This window comes from Onychostoma macrolepis, chromosome 20 (genome assembly GCF_012432095.1).
Source record: "Onychostoma macrolepis isolate SWU-2019 chromosome 20, ASM1243209v1, whole genome shotgun sequence".
Taxonomy (NCBI): Eukaryota; Metazoa; Chordata; class Actinopteri; order Cypriniformes; family Cyprinidae; genus Onychostoma; species Onychostoma macrolepis.
Window position 1 is genome coordinate 7,387,110 of NC_081174.1, and position 16,747 is coordinate 7,403,856.

Here is a 16,747-nt window from a genome sequence, read left to right on the forward strand (position 1 = left end):
TGTAGAGAGGTAAATCAAATAAACTCTTATTCTGCGTGATGGGACAGACAGTAAAGACAGGCTTGCAGAGTTGAAAAGCGGTATTTCAGGACCGCCCACACATGTGAAACAAATATTATAGCATAATCTCATTTTATTTTACCCACAAACAAAAACTATGAAAAATAATAATATATTTTATAATTTAATAATTATATTATTAATATTATTACTATAATAATAATAAAAACCGTTTGTCATTTCTCTTTATTTCTTTTTGGGCGTATTTCGATTTGGTGTTAAATCAAATTTAAGTCATTCAAATAAAGAAATATTCCAAGCCAAGAGTCGATTATTCAAAAATAGCTGGTTTGATCTGATCATCTAAAATGAGTCACATTCTCTGGGTCTGAGTGCAATTATTGATTAGCATTATTGTAGACAGATTGGAAATTAATCCTAATAAACATGCCGCTACAAAAAAAAAAAAATTAAAATACATTTAAAAAAGTGTATTTCTATTATCCCTACTGCAATAACTTCAGCAGCGTGCAGATCCTCGTTTATCTCAGTACTGTGGCGACAGCATCACGGACAATTGCTTAGCTCGCTCACATGATGTAAGCATATCTTCTATAACAGGAAAAACAGTTATGACATAATATGTCTTTATTACAAGAAAAAATGTCATTTTACTGAGATAATTATGTTGTTATGACATATCTCGTTATTACAAGAAAAGATGTTGTTAAAACTACATAACTTCTTGTTATTACGACATGATTGAGTGCAAAAAATATGTGTGGCAGCAATGCGTCACCATATTCTCTAAATTGCTACAGATGTTTAATATAATAATGTCAAGAAAGTACAGACTTACAATTATTAAGGGATTGTTGATTAACATGGCAACACATTAAAATTTGTATGATCTTTTGCACATTTGTCAGAGTCATCTGCTATTATGGCTTGACAAAGGTTCATACTTGCACGTGAAGAGGGGGGTCTATAGCGGCACCCATAAAATTGGCATGCTCAGGGGATTCTGTAGCGCATCCTTTTTCATCTACAGTCACCAAGCTTCACACATATATACAGCTCATCAAAACGGACAACTTTTATATCAAAGACATTAGCTCCGACCAACAGGAGGTCAGCCATTTTGAAAACAGGAAGCGTGTCATTTCTTCTGTGTACGTTGTGTGTTTTACATTTCACTTTACACAAATGTTGGTCTTTTTTTTTTTTACAATAACAATTTATATCATGATATAGTCATTTTTATTTTATTTGTTAATAATAATAATAATAATAATAAGCAAGTAACAAACAAAAGAACAAATACAATGAAACAAATGAAATAAAGAGTGTTTTTAGGTACAGTTGGTCTATGTAACGGTAGCATTCAAGTAAGACCTAATACCGAAACTGAATAAAGTTATCAAAATGTAAAAGTAAATCACTTATAGACTTCGCTGTATGAATTAAACATATATACAATGATCCTTATTAAAGCTACTAAAGTTAGTCAATTAAAATCAGTGACTGATTTTCTTTTTCTTTTGTTGTTTGATTAACATTATAGATACTGACAGCGGGAGGAATATTTGTCTGTCAGTTGAAGAGCTGCATGGATTCAATTTATTTATAGGCCTACACATGCATTTTCTTTCTCAGTTGTTTATGTTCACTTTAGTCATAAGCCAAGACAGGCATTTTATTTGACTGTACAGTATTTGACTGTAACTCATGAAAGAGATCTGAATTTGTGATCACATGCTGTCTGAGAGGCAGCTTTCAGTGTGTGCACGTCGGGTGAGTGATAAAGTTCTTTTTAAAGGTTTATTGTGCTTAGTATAACTCTTCTTTTGGAACAAAGCGTGTACACGCTTTATTTTCTCATGCATGCATGTTTCTTATTCACTTTTACATTGTCAGTAACTTTATGCAGTCCTGCTCTGTGCGGATATATAAAGTTTGGCACGGCCACTTGGCCAGTGTTAATGCGTTTTTAAAAGCAAGGTGTTGTGATACCATTTTAGTATTGGTATATCATGCAACACTTATGTATCGAACAGCTTTACTTTTTTTTTCTTTTTTAAGGTGGCAACAAGTGATTGTCATCAAGAAGTCATTGAGCATTCAATAAAAATGATTCATTCAGAAATGCAGATTAAAAAAAAGTTGCTGTCTTTGAGTGCGTTTATATATATAGTTGCAATTGAAATTATTCAACACCTTTGACCAGCAAGACATTGCTGCAGAGAACAAAATTTTGTGAAAATAATTCAACAAAGGCATCAGTACAATATTAGAGAAAGTTTATTAATACATATGAGTAATTCTGAGAACGTAATGAAAAATGAATAATGAAAAAAAAAAAAATAATAATAATAATAATCAAACTGGCTCTAAACGTTCATGTTCAAAATCATTTAACCCCCAAAAGTAAAATTTAGTGCAGAATCTTTTATGCTTTAAAACCACCAATAAACGCTACTTGGAAGTGCTTAGAAGTTTCTGTCACCTCTCTACTGCAATCTTGGCCCATTCCTCGCCTGAAAAAGCTTTCAGATCACTGATAATCTTTGGTTTTCACATTGCCACTATACTTTCTTCAAATTCAACCAAATATTTTCAATGAAAATTAAATATGGAGACTGAACAGGCCACTCAAGAACATTCTATGACTGATCCCTGAACCAAGCATAAGTAGATTGGAAAGTCCTGCAGGAAAGTCCAGTGATCATTAGCTTCAGTATTTGCATCAAAGGCATCACATTTCTTGCCAAAATGGTCTGATACTTCAAAGAATCCATGATATCCTTCATACAGTCATGTTTTCCACTTCCTGCTACAGTAAAACAACCCTATAACAGGACTGATCCACCTCCAAGTTTGACGATGGAGATGGTGTTCTTCTGTTTATAAGCTTTGTCTTTTTTGTACCAGCCATACCGCTGATTCCAGTTTGGTCACATCACTCCATAAAACATTCTTCCAGAACTCCACAGGTCTATCCAAACTAATTTTAGCATGTTCAAATTGGCCTTTTTGTTCTTCTTGGTCAAGAGTGGTATTCGGCAAGATGCCTCAACATGAAGGTCATAGTTGTCTAGTGTTCTTCTTACACACTGCATTGAAATGTTTTTCATCCCTTCGTTTTAAATAGAGTTTCTAAAGGCTTAATTGTGTTTTAAGACAATTTTGTTCCCTACCATAAAAAATAAGTGACTTAAAACAGCAATGTTGATTAGGGGTTGAATAATTATGGAATAGCATAGCTGTGTTATTAAAAAAAAAAATCCTATAACTCAAAAATATTACATTATATATTGACATTAACACTTAATATGCCAGTAAACTGTTATAAATGCAATTTTTATAAAGTCCTGGATCTTCAGAAAAGCTTGTATTTGTAAAGTACTGCAGTCTCTGGGGTGTTGAATAATTTCAATTGCAACAGTATGTGTATGTATATATATATATATATATATATATATACACCTTCATGTTTTGACATGTAAGAGGTCATTGTACTACTATAACAGCATCCCATAAGTTTCAGAAGTTAAAACTTCCTAATCGGTCCAAAAACAGCTTTTATTGAAACCAAGCTGCCAAAATGACTCGTTTCATTCGCTTATCACTGCAACATTTTTAATGCGGCAGGAGTTGATCTGTAGCTTTAAAATCAACATTTTTCACAATTAATCTCGACAGCTGTAATAGTAAAATGTAGTACAATTTTCAAGAGTTCAACATGTAAAATATTTCATATGCAATGATGTTACTCAGTGGTCATTTACAGTGAAGTCTTTAAATGGAGCATTAAGAGAGCTAAAATCAGGGTAGAAAATGCTTTTAAATTTTAATTGTTTTTCATGTAAAAAACAAAATCATACTAACATTATAAGTGCACCAATTTTGGTCTCATCAGATCATAAGCACCTTTTGCCAGAAGGTATCAGACTCTTCCAAATGTGTTTTTGCATAGCGCAAACAAGACTTTGAGTGTGACACTTTTTTTAGGAAAGGCTTCTTTCATGCCACCCTGCTATACAGCCCAGCTTTGTGTAAAGCTTGGGAGATAGTTGTCACATGCACAGTAGAGCTGGGTGATATGTGAAAAATATCTTATCGATAATCGCCTTAAAAAAATATTGCAATATCTGATAATATCGTCTACCCAAGCCCCACCTTCACCATGCCCCCGCCAAGACAACATTGCCGACATGCACCATAAACAGTCACCATGTTCAGTTTGGTCTTAATTATTGCCACATTAAAGTTTGGTTTTAGTTTTCTTAGATTGTGCTTAAACTAACAGAAAACATTAGCTTTGCTGTTATGTTGGTGTTGCTAATCATTTCTACTCGGTTCTTATCAAATTTGTGTTTGAAATGAATTTCGTTTTGTGAGGAGAACCGTTAAGGAAAAATAGTAGAACCCAATTTTAAGTTCATCATGGTGAAGTTGGACATTCTGGTGGTGACTGTAAAAATGATAAATGCATGTTGATGTCTTATAGTAGGCTAATGTCTTGAATAAAATATGCATATTTTCCGATTTTCTTTTTGGCATTATCACCTGTGTAGACATTTCATGATGGTAAGTTTAATTTCCATGATTATAACAATTGTTTTCAAACTTGTAGTCAAGCTATAATGTAATCTATTTGGTATTTATCATGTATGACTAAAATCATGCAGGGATTAAAAACGAACTCTGAGTTTTTTTTTGTTTTTTTTTCTAGTTCGGGGGTCTCTTTTGGCCCGTTTTAAACAAAATAAAAATAACTGCTTTATTTATTTAGAAGCAGGGGTAATTTAAATTAAATTTTTGTATTTAAATTTTTATAATTTTTATTTTATTAATCAAAATACAACGCCCACAATATAATATTCAGTGTTGGGCTGCCTAAACTTCGAACGCGTGCATGTTGAGGGGCAAGCTGAGTACTAGCCTATAATGTCTTCATTCGTTTGCAACAAAATTGTATAGTTTTATTGCAAATGATTTAAGAATTTATAGTGCTATCTCAACGTATACACCGTTTAAACAAATCTGTAAAAATAGGGCACTATGTGCACTGTATAGGCTGTGAAGGAATTTACATATTTTAAAGGGGTCATATGATGCAATTTATTGTTTTCCTTTTCTTTAGTGTGTTATGTAGCTGTGCATGTATAAGATCTGCAGACTCCCACAAAAGGATTTATTCTATTTAAAATAGAAGGCTGATCCAGACCAGGCTAAAACGCCTCATTAAAACACGCCCCCACATGTCTACGTCACGATGTGGAAATATTTGCGTAATGCCGCCCAAATATTCACGCAAAGAAAAAAGGCGTGGTTTCAGTAACCGCAGTAGTGTTGATGTAGCTTTTATCATGTACGAAAATGTGTTGTTCATAAGGGAGGAAAAGTCAAGAAATTGACTGAAAAACCCAGGAAAAAGTGGCTTGTAAACCTGCACCTGCGGTCGGGAGGAGCGAGTCAGATGTATGCTAATGGTTAATATAAGATATAATAATATATTAAGATATTAATACAGATATAAATAGATAATCCAGGGCTTCCATCTCTCTAGCATTCAGCGTGAGAGTCAGAATTCACTCAGTGCTAAACGCCACACGTAGACATGATGTAAATAAGATATTATTTGCAGTTCAGAGAGCTTCACTGATTGTAACGGAACGTTGTGAGATTGCAATAAATTGAAGTGAGTGACAGCTTTTTAGTGATTATATAGAAGCACTATTTACTCGCTTTCTAGGCTGAAAAAAAGTTTTGCTTTACGTGCTACTAACAGGATCAACGTACACAAACCCTGTATGTAGCAAATTTTCAGGAGTGACTGAAAAAGAGAACGGATGAGATGGAGGAAAGTCTGTCCTGTACTGGTTTAGGTGCTATAACAAGAGAAAGGTATAAACAGAAAAACACAACATATGTTACGTGATCCTTATGTTATAAAGAGGAGTGATTTTTAAACTAAATTGAAATACTTGCATGCCATTGAGGCAGTGGATAGGCTAAGCAATTATACCCTGATTGCAAACAAGCTATTTCGGAAGTGAATCCCGTATTTATATGAGGGATGTGGGATGTGCGTCACTCCTGAAACTTTGCTGTATGTACAGGGTTTGTGTACGTGGGTCCTGTTAGCAGCACGAAAAACAACTTATTTAAATTCTGATTTGATTATAGCCTAGAAAGCGAGCAAATAGCGCTTCCATATAATCACTAAAAAGCTGTCACTCACTTCAATTTATCGCAATCTCACGGTTCCTTTATAATCAGTGAAGCTCTCTGAATTGCAAATAATATCTTATTTACATCATGTCTACGTGTGGCGTTTAGCATTGAGTGAATTCTGGCTGTGTCACCTTGTATCTATTTATATATGTCTTTATTAATACCTTAATATATTATTATCTTATATTAACCATTTGCACACACGAGCATTATCCGGCTTGCTCCTCCCGACCGCAGACACAGGTTTATAAGCCAGTTTTTCCTGCATTCAGTCAATTTCTTGACTTTTCCCCTTTATGAACAACACATTTTTGTACACAATAAAAGCTCCTTGCGTTTTCGCCGTTTGACCTATTTGAGCATCCATAAACAACGCAAAACAAAGGCATTTTGAGTTTCTGCTACTGATTCCTATGGAGAAAAATCACTTCCCGCCCTCCAGCTGCATTTTGCGCGTCATCAGAATTTGACGTCATCAGAACCTATTCTGACTTTGCTATGACAATCTGGCACTTCTGAATCAGCGACTGGAAGTATGTTTTGTTATTAGTTTAAGTATTTGCTATTGACTGTTCAAATGCAGAGTTATGCGCAGTGTAGAGTAACGCGTTGTGTGTGTGAGAGAGAGAGAGAGAGAGAGAGAGACAGGGTCACATCACAGTGGAGTCAGCTGTCTTAACCGCGGCTTGTGTACGAGCATCATCACTGTGTCTGTCATGCGACTGCGTTCCCCTTTCGGGCTTGAACTGATGGTAAAACTAAGGACATTATTAACTGTCTTTATATTTACTTTAAAAGCTGAAACACGCGATTATGGTAAGGGGCATCACATTTCCGACGTGTGCTTGTGGTGTTCAACCAATCACAATGCACTGTGTCAGCTGGCCAATCAGAGCAGACTGCGCTTGTCGGAAGGAGGAGCTTTGTAGAAAACGACGCGTTTGAGAAAGGCGGGGCATAGAGGAACTACAATAATGTACAGTATTTGAAAAATAATGTGTTTTTTGAACATTAAAGCATGTCAACATATTCTGTTACACAAAATAATGATCCTTAAAAAAAAGCATCATATGACCCCTTTAATTAACTGTCATGTTTGTGGTTTTTCATCATTATACAGTCTGTTTAAATATTCAGAAACACATGCAGTGCTACTATTTCTCTTTTTTCTGTTTAACTTTTATTAAACTGCAGATCGAAATAGAATAGGCCTATACCCATAAGGATAAATTATATTGGAACGCATCTCCAAAATAATCGCATACACACATAAATGCATACGCATGTTGCATTACAGTAGTCAGCGCCGAACAACAGGCAAATAAAATATAGACTGAGGTTACAAAAGTGATTCAGACATGATCAGTGAGGGATTTTCTTTTGTTCTTTGATAAACATTAATGACTGGCGGTAGCGGCTGCTGTCAATGCATGGATCTAGCACCGTTGTTTTCTTTCTCAACTCTTTACGTTCACTTAAAACATAACTGATTGTATTTATGGGATATTTTGATATAATTATGTGTGTATTTGTACATTAGAATTTGTAAGAACGTGAGAAAGAGAGCTCAGTCCTGCGTTCGCGTATATAAGAGGCGGCTTTCGTGCGAGCGCTTTGTGTGTGTGTGTGCTCTGCACAGAAAACAGCGCGCGAGTGCAGAAATGACTTCTATTTTGTCTTATTGCAGTTGAATCTTTTGAAATCACAATAAATACGCCTACAGGAATTGAGAAGCAGAATCGAAAATTAAATTTTATAACAAAGTAATTCGATTCCTGAACTTAGCATCTTGTCTGGTTTCCAAAATTGGAATAGCTTTTCAATTCCCAACCCTCTTATTATTTAATTCTTGAATGCAAAAAGACCTGTATGGTGACTATGGGACTATGTAACATATATATATATTTTTTAACTTACTAGGTTTATCACTTGTCATTTTTTCCCGATAATGTCGATAATCGTCTATTACCTGACTGTTGACATCGACATCCCAATACTTATGAGACATCGTCCATATACAATAATCGGCATATCACCCAGCCCTAATGCACAGACTGACCAGACCCAGCCATAAAGCCTTGTAAGTCCTTCAAAGTTGCCTTTGGCCTCCTGGTAGCTTCTCTTATCAATGTCCTCCTGGCTCTGTCCTCCACTTTGGACGGATGGCCTGTTCTAGGCAATGTGCTTGTGGTGCCTTACGCTTTCCACCTCTTAATGATGCTCTGAACAGTACTCCGAGGGATAGCTAAAGCCTTTGAAATCTTTTGTAGCCTTTTCCTACCTTGTGCCTTTCTACAACTTTATCCCAGAGATCTTTTGAAAGAACTTTCCCAACCATGAATTATTTGCAGTACCATGCACTACTAACAGTGGAATCTTCAAGAAACAGCTCGTTTATTCTGAAGTAATCAACACCACTACTATTGATGTTTAATATGGAAGTTGATTGCTTGCACCTGAGCAAGTTTATAATGGTATATTCCAAAGATCACTGCACCAAACCAGGCATTTCACTGATTAATTTTTATTAATCCTCCAGAATTTATTTAAATTATATTTTACTTTAATGATGAGGGTTATAATGTGTACATGCAGCTCAAAAAAGTTACACAATTTATTTTATTTTCCAGGGTGTAATGTGACAAAAGGTAAAGGTTTTCACAGGGTATGATGATTTTCTATAGGCACTGTATATGTCAGTGTTTAATCAAAATGCTTTATTTTTAATACTTTTCAAATGTCAAAGCAGCAGTTTCAGAATGTATTATTTTATGGTTGGGACACTGCCCAGTTTTTGTCTTTTTGTACAACAAATTGAATGTCTTTTCTTCCCCATCGCTGGCATCCACTGCTTTGCCAAATTTGAAAAGGTCTTTACATCTAAACATAATACACTTATACAGTTATTAATGCATGCAAATGTTTAACCTAAATACGCACTCTTAAAATATGTAATTACTTATTTTTTGTCATATGCTTCTCCTGTTTCTAGGACTGTGATGAAGAAGAGATGTCAGTTGGTGTATTAACCGTGTTACCTGACTGAGGACTCTACAGCCATACCTAACTTACTGCATCTTGATGCCAGATCTACTGCAAAAATTTTGGAAGGTACAATTTGTATTGGATGACCTGGAAAATCTTCCCCAAGCCATGTGCCTGCTCTATGGACTCAGTTATTGCTATGAAATTAGTACTGAAGGACACACTTGATTTCATTCAATCGCTGAACCTAAAACATGATCCCTAAAAATTGTCTGATGTAGAAACGTCATTGTGGCGTTTTTTTTAGAAGCATTTTTCAGTGTAATTGTTCATGACTGACCATTACTGATTTAGAAAATGGTAAAGCAGTACTGAAGGATGCATTTCATTTTGGAAAATTTGCAGTTTGTTAAAAGTTAAGTCAACTTTTGTTGATCTCTGGAACACAATGCAAAATATTTTAACATTGATCAGTGCACAATTTATATTCAGTTTTGGTAAATAGAAGTTCAAGCGTGCTTGCTTGATGCGTGAGAATCAATTAAGTTCATGTGTGTTACTCAGCATGTTTGAGCTTCCATAAGAACCAATGAGGTTTGCTTATGCACATCAATCAAGTGTATTTAAGCTTCTGTTTATGTCCTCTGGTGTTGGTTTTATCATATAAAGAGAACATGTCTTCATAAAACTTAAACTGCTTGTTTCATATGAATTTATTTTATGATCTCTTTATGAAAGTTTTGAAGCTTTAAGATTGTGAATAAACTCTTAGTGAAAATGAATCTAACAGGTTTGATTAAAAGTGTCTTCATTTGTGTTCCTAAGGTGAACAAAAGTCTGAGTTTGGATTGTAAGTAAGGTTGAGTAAATGATGACAATTTTCATTTCATTTCATAGGTGATCTATCCGTTTAAGCGGTTTAGTCTCTAAGAACTTTCATTTTTAAGAGACCTAGGAAACTTTTTCTCTACTAAGAAACTTGTTTACAGAGGGATGTTGATTTGTTTTTGTTTTTTTTCTGAGTGCAGTATTGCAGTGTTAAGCTGTTGATTTGATAGTATGCCTTAAATGTAATGACTTGAAGTGACATTGTTTTATTAAACAAATAAATGTCCTATTGTTGTGCCAACAATTTGTCTGTATTAACAACTTTAAGTTTTGAGCATTTAAGGCAATCAGTTTCCACACATTTTTCTAGTAATGTCAACAAAGAAGACTTGTTAAGTGAACTGTTTTGTTTGAGTTCTGTGCACTAAGCTTAACTTAAATCTCTATGTTGGCTAAACTTGTCAAATTGAGTTACCAATACTCAGGTTTTCCGGTAATCTACACATACTGTATACACAAGTTACCTATGTAAAGTTGTAGTAAGTTTTATCAACTCAAAGATTTGAGGCAATCAGTTTCCACAGGTTCTCTAAGTAAATTCAACTTATTACTTTTTACAGTGCACATTGGTAGTAAGTTTCTGAATAAATTAACATTCTGAACAAATCTGAGATTGAGTAAATGATTCAAAGACCATTTCAAGAACTAAGTCAGTCACTTGCTTTGTTTCTGAATGAATGATTCATTGACTCACTTATTAAGACGGTGACTTGTCACCACCTACTGGCAGTTTTTGTTTTATATTTAAAAATATTCAAAATATAACACTTAATAAAATTTTAATCTCAAAACATTATTTATGCAATTGCAGAGTAAATGTGCTCATGACTTCTGAGCTGCATTAAATAGTCTGTGTAAATCAGTGTTAATTTCGTCGACGAAGACGAAAAATATTCGTCAACGAACCTTTTTTCTGTGACTAAGACGAGACGTTGACGAGCTAAAATTTATAATTAAAACTATGACGAAATTTATGCCGCGTCTTCATTAACAAGACGAGACGGGACTAAAATGTTATTTGAGGACTGTCGGACATTCAAAATACTTCCTATAGGCTAAGTTAACTGTCTTGTCTTTCAAAATGTGCGTCTCCGTCATTGGATTACAATCAGATGAGGGGCGTTTATATCTAGTCTCAGTATGGCAGCCTGAAGGTTTTTTTTTTTTAGGGATAGAGTGACCAGACGTCCCGTTTTTCCCGGGAGTGACAGTTCGTTGTCGATTAACTTAAAGTTAGTGACGGCGGGATTGAGCTGATAGAAGTGCTCTCTCTCGCGCACGCTCCACTTCTTCAGTTCTCATACAGCGTGCGATCAGTTCTCGGTGCTCAAATACACACACAGCAGTTCAAATGTCTATTGTGTAAAGTCTCTCACGTAAATACAGTCAGTTATAGCTTAAGTGAGCGTAAACAGGTGGGTGAAAACTGAATGTGTGTCGGTGTTACATGCATGCCTTCCGTTTTAAAGGGGCAGCATTCTATCCGTGCCATAAATGTTAACCAACAAAAGATGTTAAATAAATGTATAATTAAGTAAAGCTACTGTATCTGAAAAAATTAGTTTAATTTGTATATACCAAAAAATTAAAATGTATTCCAGTTTTTCCAAATTCAATCCTTTATTCAAATTTCTCATAAGCTTAATTGATTTGGTCTAAAGAGAGAAGAATTGATGCCTATTTTTGGTTGAATACTACATATAAAATAGCTACCAAAATAAATGTTAACGGCACTTTGACTAAAAGTAATGACTAAAAGTTGACAAAAATACAATGAATTTTCGTCGACTAAAACTATGAAAGACTCAAATGACTAAAATGTGACTAAGACTATTAAGCATTTTTGTCTCAAGATAAAGACTAAGACTAAATCAAAAATGCCTGCCAAAATTAACACTGGTGTAAATACATCTGTCATTTTATATGCAGTTTCTCATGTGAAAAAAAGTGAAAAGACAAATATGACAAATATTGGTTTTGGGTAGACAAGATTGACTGAAATGTTAATCAATAATACATATTAAGACTTCTTAATAAAACTTATGACTAAAAATGTCTACAGTTTTCAGTGACTAAAAATGCAGCTGACATAAATAGCACAAATTAATAGAAATGTCCAATACATCACAATATTTTGTGTTAAATGATGCACATTATTTGTTGTTTGTCACATGTAATAGAATAGACCATTTTTGAGCTAGGAGAAAATGCCGATTGGCTACAATCACAAGCATATTTCATACCTGTCAGAAATTCCTGTGTTTAAATCAAGATTGTAATCTTTACAAAGTTTAGTATGAAGTTAATCATACAGCTCTAACCAGAACACGTGTGTTTGTGTAAAAACAGGTGTCATCAGGGTCATCATACCTTGCAGGTGGGATGTATTTCCGAGCCACACCATCCTGTTTGCTCTCCAAAAAGGTCTCCTAAAATAACAAAGACACTTCTTTAAAATAATTCAAAATTTAGTATTTTCAAGATTACAAATATTTTTTTTAAATATTCATTACAAAATTAGAAGATTAAAGTTTGGAAACCTTTGGTGTTAGTTTGTCAGAGCCTAGTTTTAAAGTTTAAAAGTAAAAAAAAAAAAAAAAAAATGCTAGGTTGCTCTAAGTCATTGCTAGGCGGTTGCTAAGGTAATCTGAATGGTTGCCAATGTGTCGATATGCAGTTACTAGGGTGTTCTGGGTGGTTGCAAAACAGTTACTCAAGTGTTCAGAGTGTTCAATGAATAAAAGGTTAAAAAGAACAGCATTTATTAAAAATAGAAACCTTTCGTACAAAAAAAATCTACTTAAATTTAACATCCTTGCTCAAAAAAAGTATTAATTTCTTTTGGGGAAAAAAGTACTGACCCCAATGTGAGGGAAACAAAGGGAATTAATTATTATTAGGGCCCGAGCACCGGTGGTGCGAGAACCCTATTGGAATTGCTCAGTTTCTTCTTCTTATTCTTATTAAATGAATCGCATTTTAGAGAGCCTAAACTTGCTCAAAAACTCATGAAACTTTGCACATGCCCCAGAGGTGGCGAAAATTTACATCTGATATGGGTTTCAGAAGTGGGTGTTGCAAAATGGCTCGATAGCGCCAAATATCGTCTTACTACAGTGAGATGAGAGGTTCTGTATTACTTACTATTAGAGAAAGCGTAACGGTTAACTTGGATCACGTGTCTCTTAATAACCAATCACATTACAGCCTTGATGTCATTGAATTTCAGTCAGAGCTGTGTGACACTCAACTGCCATTTACGGATACTATAGGAATGAATGAGAAGTGCCGTAAGCTGAATCACACCTGGCGCAAAAAATCTGTGACTTCTCTTATAAAACAGCATTTTCATCATGGTAAACTCTAAAAATAGTTCAATCCAAAAGCTTTATGTAGTGTAAAACATGTTGAAGATTAGCAGGCTGTTGAAGTCTTATGGGTTTGGATGGAACAACATGAGGGTGAGTAATTAATGACAGAATTTTCATTTTTGGGTGAACTATCCCTTTAAATTGCGAAGATCTTGAGTTTTCATTAAAGGGCGTATCTGTGGCAGCCTGACAAATTTTGATGTTTCTCCATGAAAAATAAAGTTGTTATAATTCAAGCATACAATGTCCGATCTGCCCCAAACTTTAAATAAAGTTTGATAAAAGTCCTGACCTAAAGAGATCTACATGTCCATATTCAGTTAGTCATAGCGCCACCTGCTGGCAACAGGAAGTGACATGTTTTACGCTGTAACAAACTCCTAGAGATTTAATGACATCAAAATTATATTTGGTCAGTCTAATCTAAAGGCTGTGATGTTAAATTGCGAAGATCTTGAGTTTTTGTTAAAGGGTGTGTCCGTGGCGGCCTGACAAAGTTTGATGTTTTGTAACGGGAAAAGAAGTATCTGCCCCAAACTTCACACATTCGATAAGAGTCCTGGCCTGAACACATCTAAAGGCCAATATTCCTGTATAATCATAGTGCATATAATTGACTTTGACATATTCCTCCTATATTTACCGCTTTAAATGCATATTGCTCACTGTTCGCTGTTTACCTAAAGCCACCGGGTGGCGGTGAGCCCGGGTGCGAGGGCCCTTTCAACACTGCTTGCAGCTTTAATATTTATAGGGAATTTTGAAGGAATGAGTTTTACAGCTGATTAAATGAATCTGCCAGATATTATTTGAATGGCCGTAATTAGCAGCACTGCTGCTAATATCCAAAGTATAGTGGAAACACTATTTATTAACATGGTAACAAGATCGGCAGTTTAAGGCATTAACTTGTAAGCACAAAACACAAGATACTTCTCTTGAGATACAAACAAGACTTTATAGGACAATTCCAAGACATGCAAACTGATCTAATACATAAACACATGCACTCATCTTTTTTTCGAAAAAAAAAAGCGAAGAAAGGATGACTTCAAAGATAGTGAAAATATGGAATCCCAAATGTCTAGTAATCTATGCAATTTATTAGACCTGAACAAACCATCAGTCATTTAATTTAATCCTCACATTGAGTTTTCAATGACATTATGAAACTTTATATTAAAATGCACCAGTTCAGCTAGAATCTGGAAGTATTACTTGCATTACTTGTGTTAGAATTTAATCCATGGATTAAATCTGTTGGGGATTCCCTTTTGTGGCATAAAGGATTAGTTCACTTCCAGAACAAAAATTTACAGATAATTTACTCACCCCCTTGTCATCCAAGATGTTTATGTCTTTCTTTCTTCAGTCGTTAAAAAAAAATTGTTTTTTGAGGAAAACATTTCAGGAATTTTCTCCATATAGTGGACTTCTATGGTCCCTGCGAGTTTGAACTTCCAAAATGCAATTTAAATGCAGCTACAAAGGGCTCTAAACGATCCCAGCCGAGAAAAAAGGGTCTTATCTAGCGAAATTATGCGCAATACCCCAATCCCGCGCTGAAATTCAAGTTCTGCTCTGTGTTCTCTGCCAATTACCCGACTGTGAATAATGTGAGCAGTGTCACTATGATGTCACTGAGAAGCTGCAGCCATGGTGGAGATGATTTTTGGTGTGGTGGCCCGCTACGGCAGAATGAATGTAGCGGAAATACTGTATGTGTCATTTCATTGCATCTAAGTGTCTCACGACGAAGATATAAAAGTAGTATGAGTGTTTACACTGTAACACTATGAATGTTAGAGTCTAAGAATGTTTGACACAAAGGTGTGTTACTGTTCAGATCTCAGTGTTAAGATCAGTATGTGTCTTTGACCTTCAGTGTGTATATTTATATTATACTATGTTGTAAATCAAATACAAATAATAAAAACCCCAATAATCTCCTCACACACTTTCTTACCTGCCTCACAGTAACACCGTGGCCACTCTGATGGCTCATTAAGGGCCAACACAAAGGCCAAATTCCCTTAATCATCTATCACAAGGAGTAAAACCAAAGAATGTGCAGAACAAGATAGTTGAGCTTCACAATGGCTATAAGAAAATAGCTGAAGCACTGAAAATTTCCACCCATTTCCACCATCAGGACAATAATTAAGAAGTTCCAATCAACTAAAGATGTTACAAATCTGCCTGGAAGAGGACGTGTGTCTATATCGTCCTAAAGCACGGTGAGGAGGAGAGTTTGAGTGGCCAAAGACTCTCCAAGGATCACAGCTGGAGAATTGCAGAGGTTAGTTGAATCTTGGGGTCAGAAAGCCTAAAAAAAAAATATCAAACAGCCCCTACATCACCACATGTTGTTCAAATGAGTTTCAAGAAAAAAAAACTCCTGGCTCATCCAAAAACAAACTCCAGCATATTCAGTTGTCAGACACGACTGGAACTTCAAATGGGACTAGCTTCTATGGTCAGACGAAACAAAAAAAAAAAGCTTTCTGGCAGCAAACCCACCAGATGTGTTTGGTGCAAGCAGGGATAAAAAGTACCCCATGCCCACAGTTAAATATACTGCTGGGTCCTTAATGTTGAGTTCCTGGACGTCTTGTTCAGATACATGACATCATGGAATCGATCAAATACCAACAGATAAAAAAATCTAAACCTGACTGCCTCTGTAAGAAATCTTATAATGGACCATGTTTGGATCTTCCATCAAGACAATGATCCCAAACAAACATCAAAATCAACACAAAAATGTGTCACTGAGCACAAAATGAAGCTTCTGCCATGGCTGTCTCAGTTCCCTGACCTGAAACCTGTAGAAAATTAGTGGTGAACTGAAGAGAAGAAGCACCAACATGGAGCTGGGAATCTGAATGATCTGGAGAGATTCTGGATGAAGGAATGGTCTCTGATCGCTTGTCAGGTGTTCTCCAAACTCATGAGGCATTATAGGAGAAAACTCAGAACTGTTATCTTGGGAAAGGACGTTGCAATCATTGGGTGCCAATAATTGTGCCTACATGATCTAGAGAAAAACATTTATTTCATAATGAGATCAAAAGGATAAACAATGCAGATTTATTTTCACAGCCACCTTTGCTCATATTTAAGGGTGGCGATATTAGTGGGTGGCACTGTATATACACTGCCACTCAAAAGTTTGGGATCAGTAAGATTTTTAATGGTTTTTAAAAGACGTTTCTTATGCTCATCAAGGCTGCATTTATTTGATCAAAAATACAGAAAAAAAA

General features: G+C 35.2%; 1 protein-coding gene across 4 annotated transcripts in view; it reads right to left on the reverse strand.

The window, feature by feature from the left end:
- becn1 (beclin 1, autophagy related) overlaps positions 1–16,747 on the reverse strand; it is an 87,106-nt gene that overhangs the window by 34,386 nt on the left and 35,973 nt on the right. For all 4 annotated transcript variants that reach the window (XM_058755870.1, XM_058755866.1, XM_058755867.1 and 1 more), the window contains one exon: positions 12,484–12,542. In XM_058755870.1, coding sequence (XP_058611853.1) covers positions 12,484–12,542 — 59 coding nt within the window. The remainder of the gene's footprint in view (positions 1–12,483; positions 12,543–16,747) is intronic.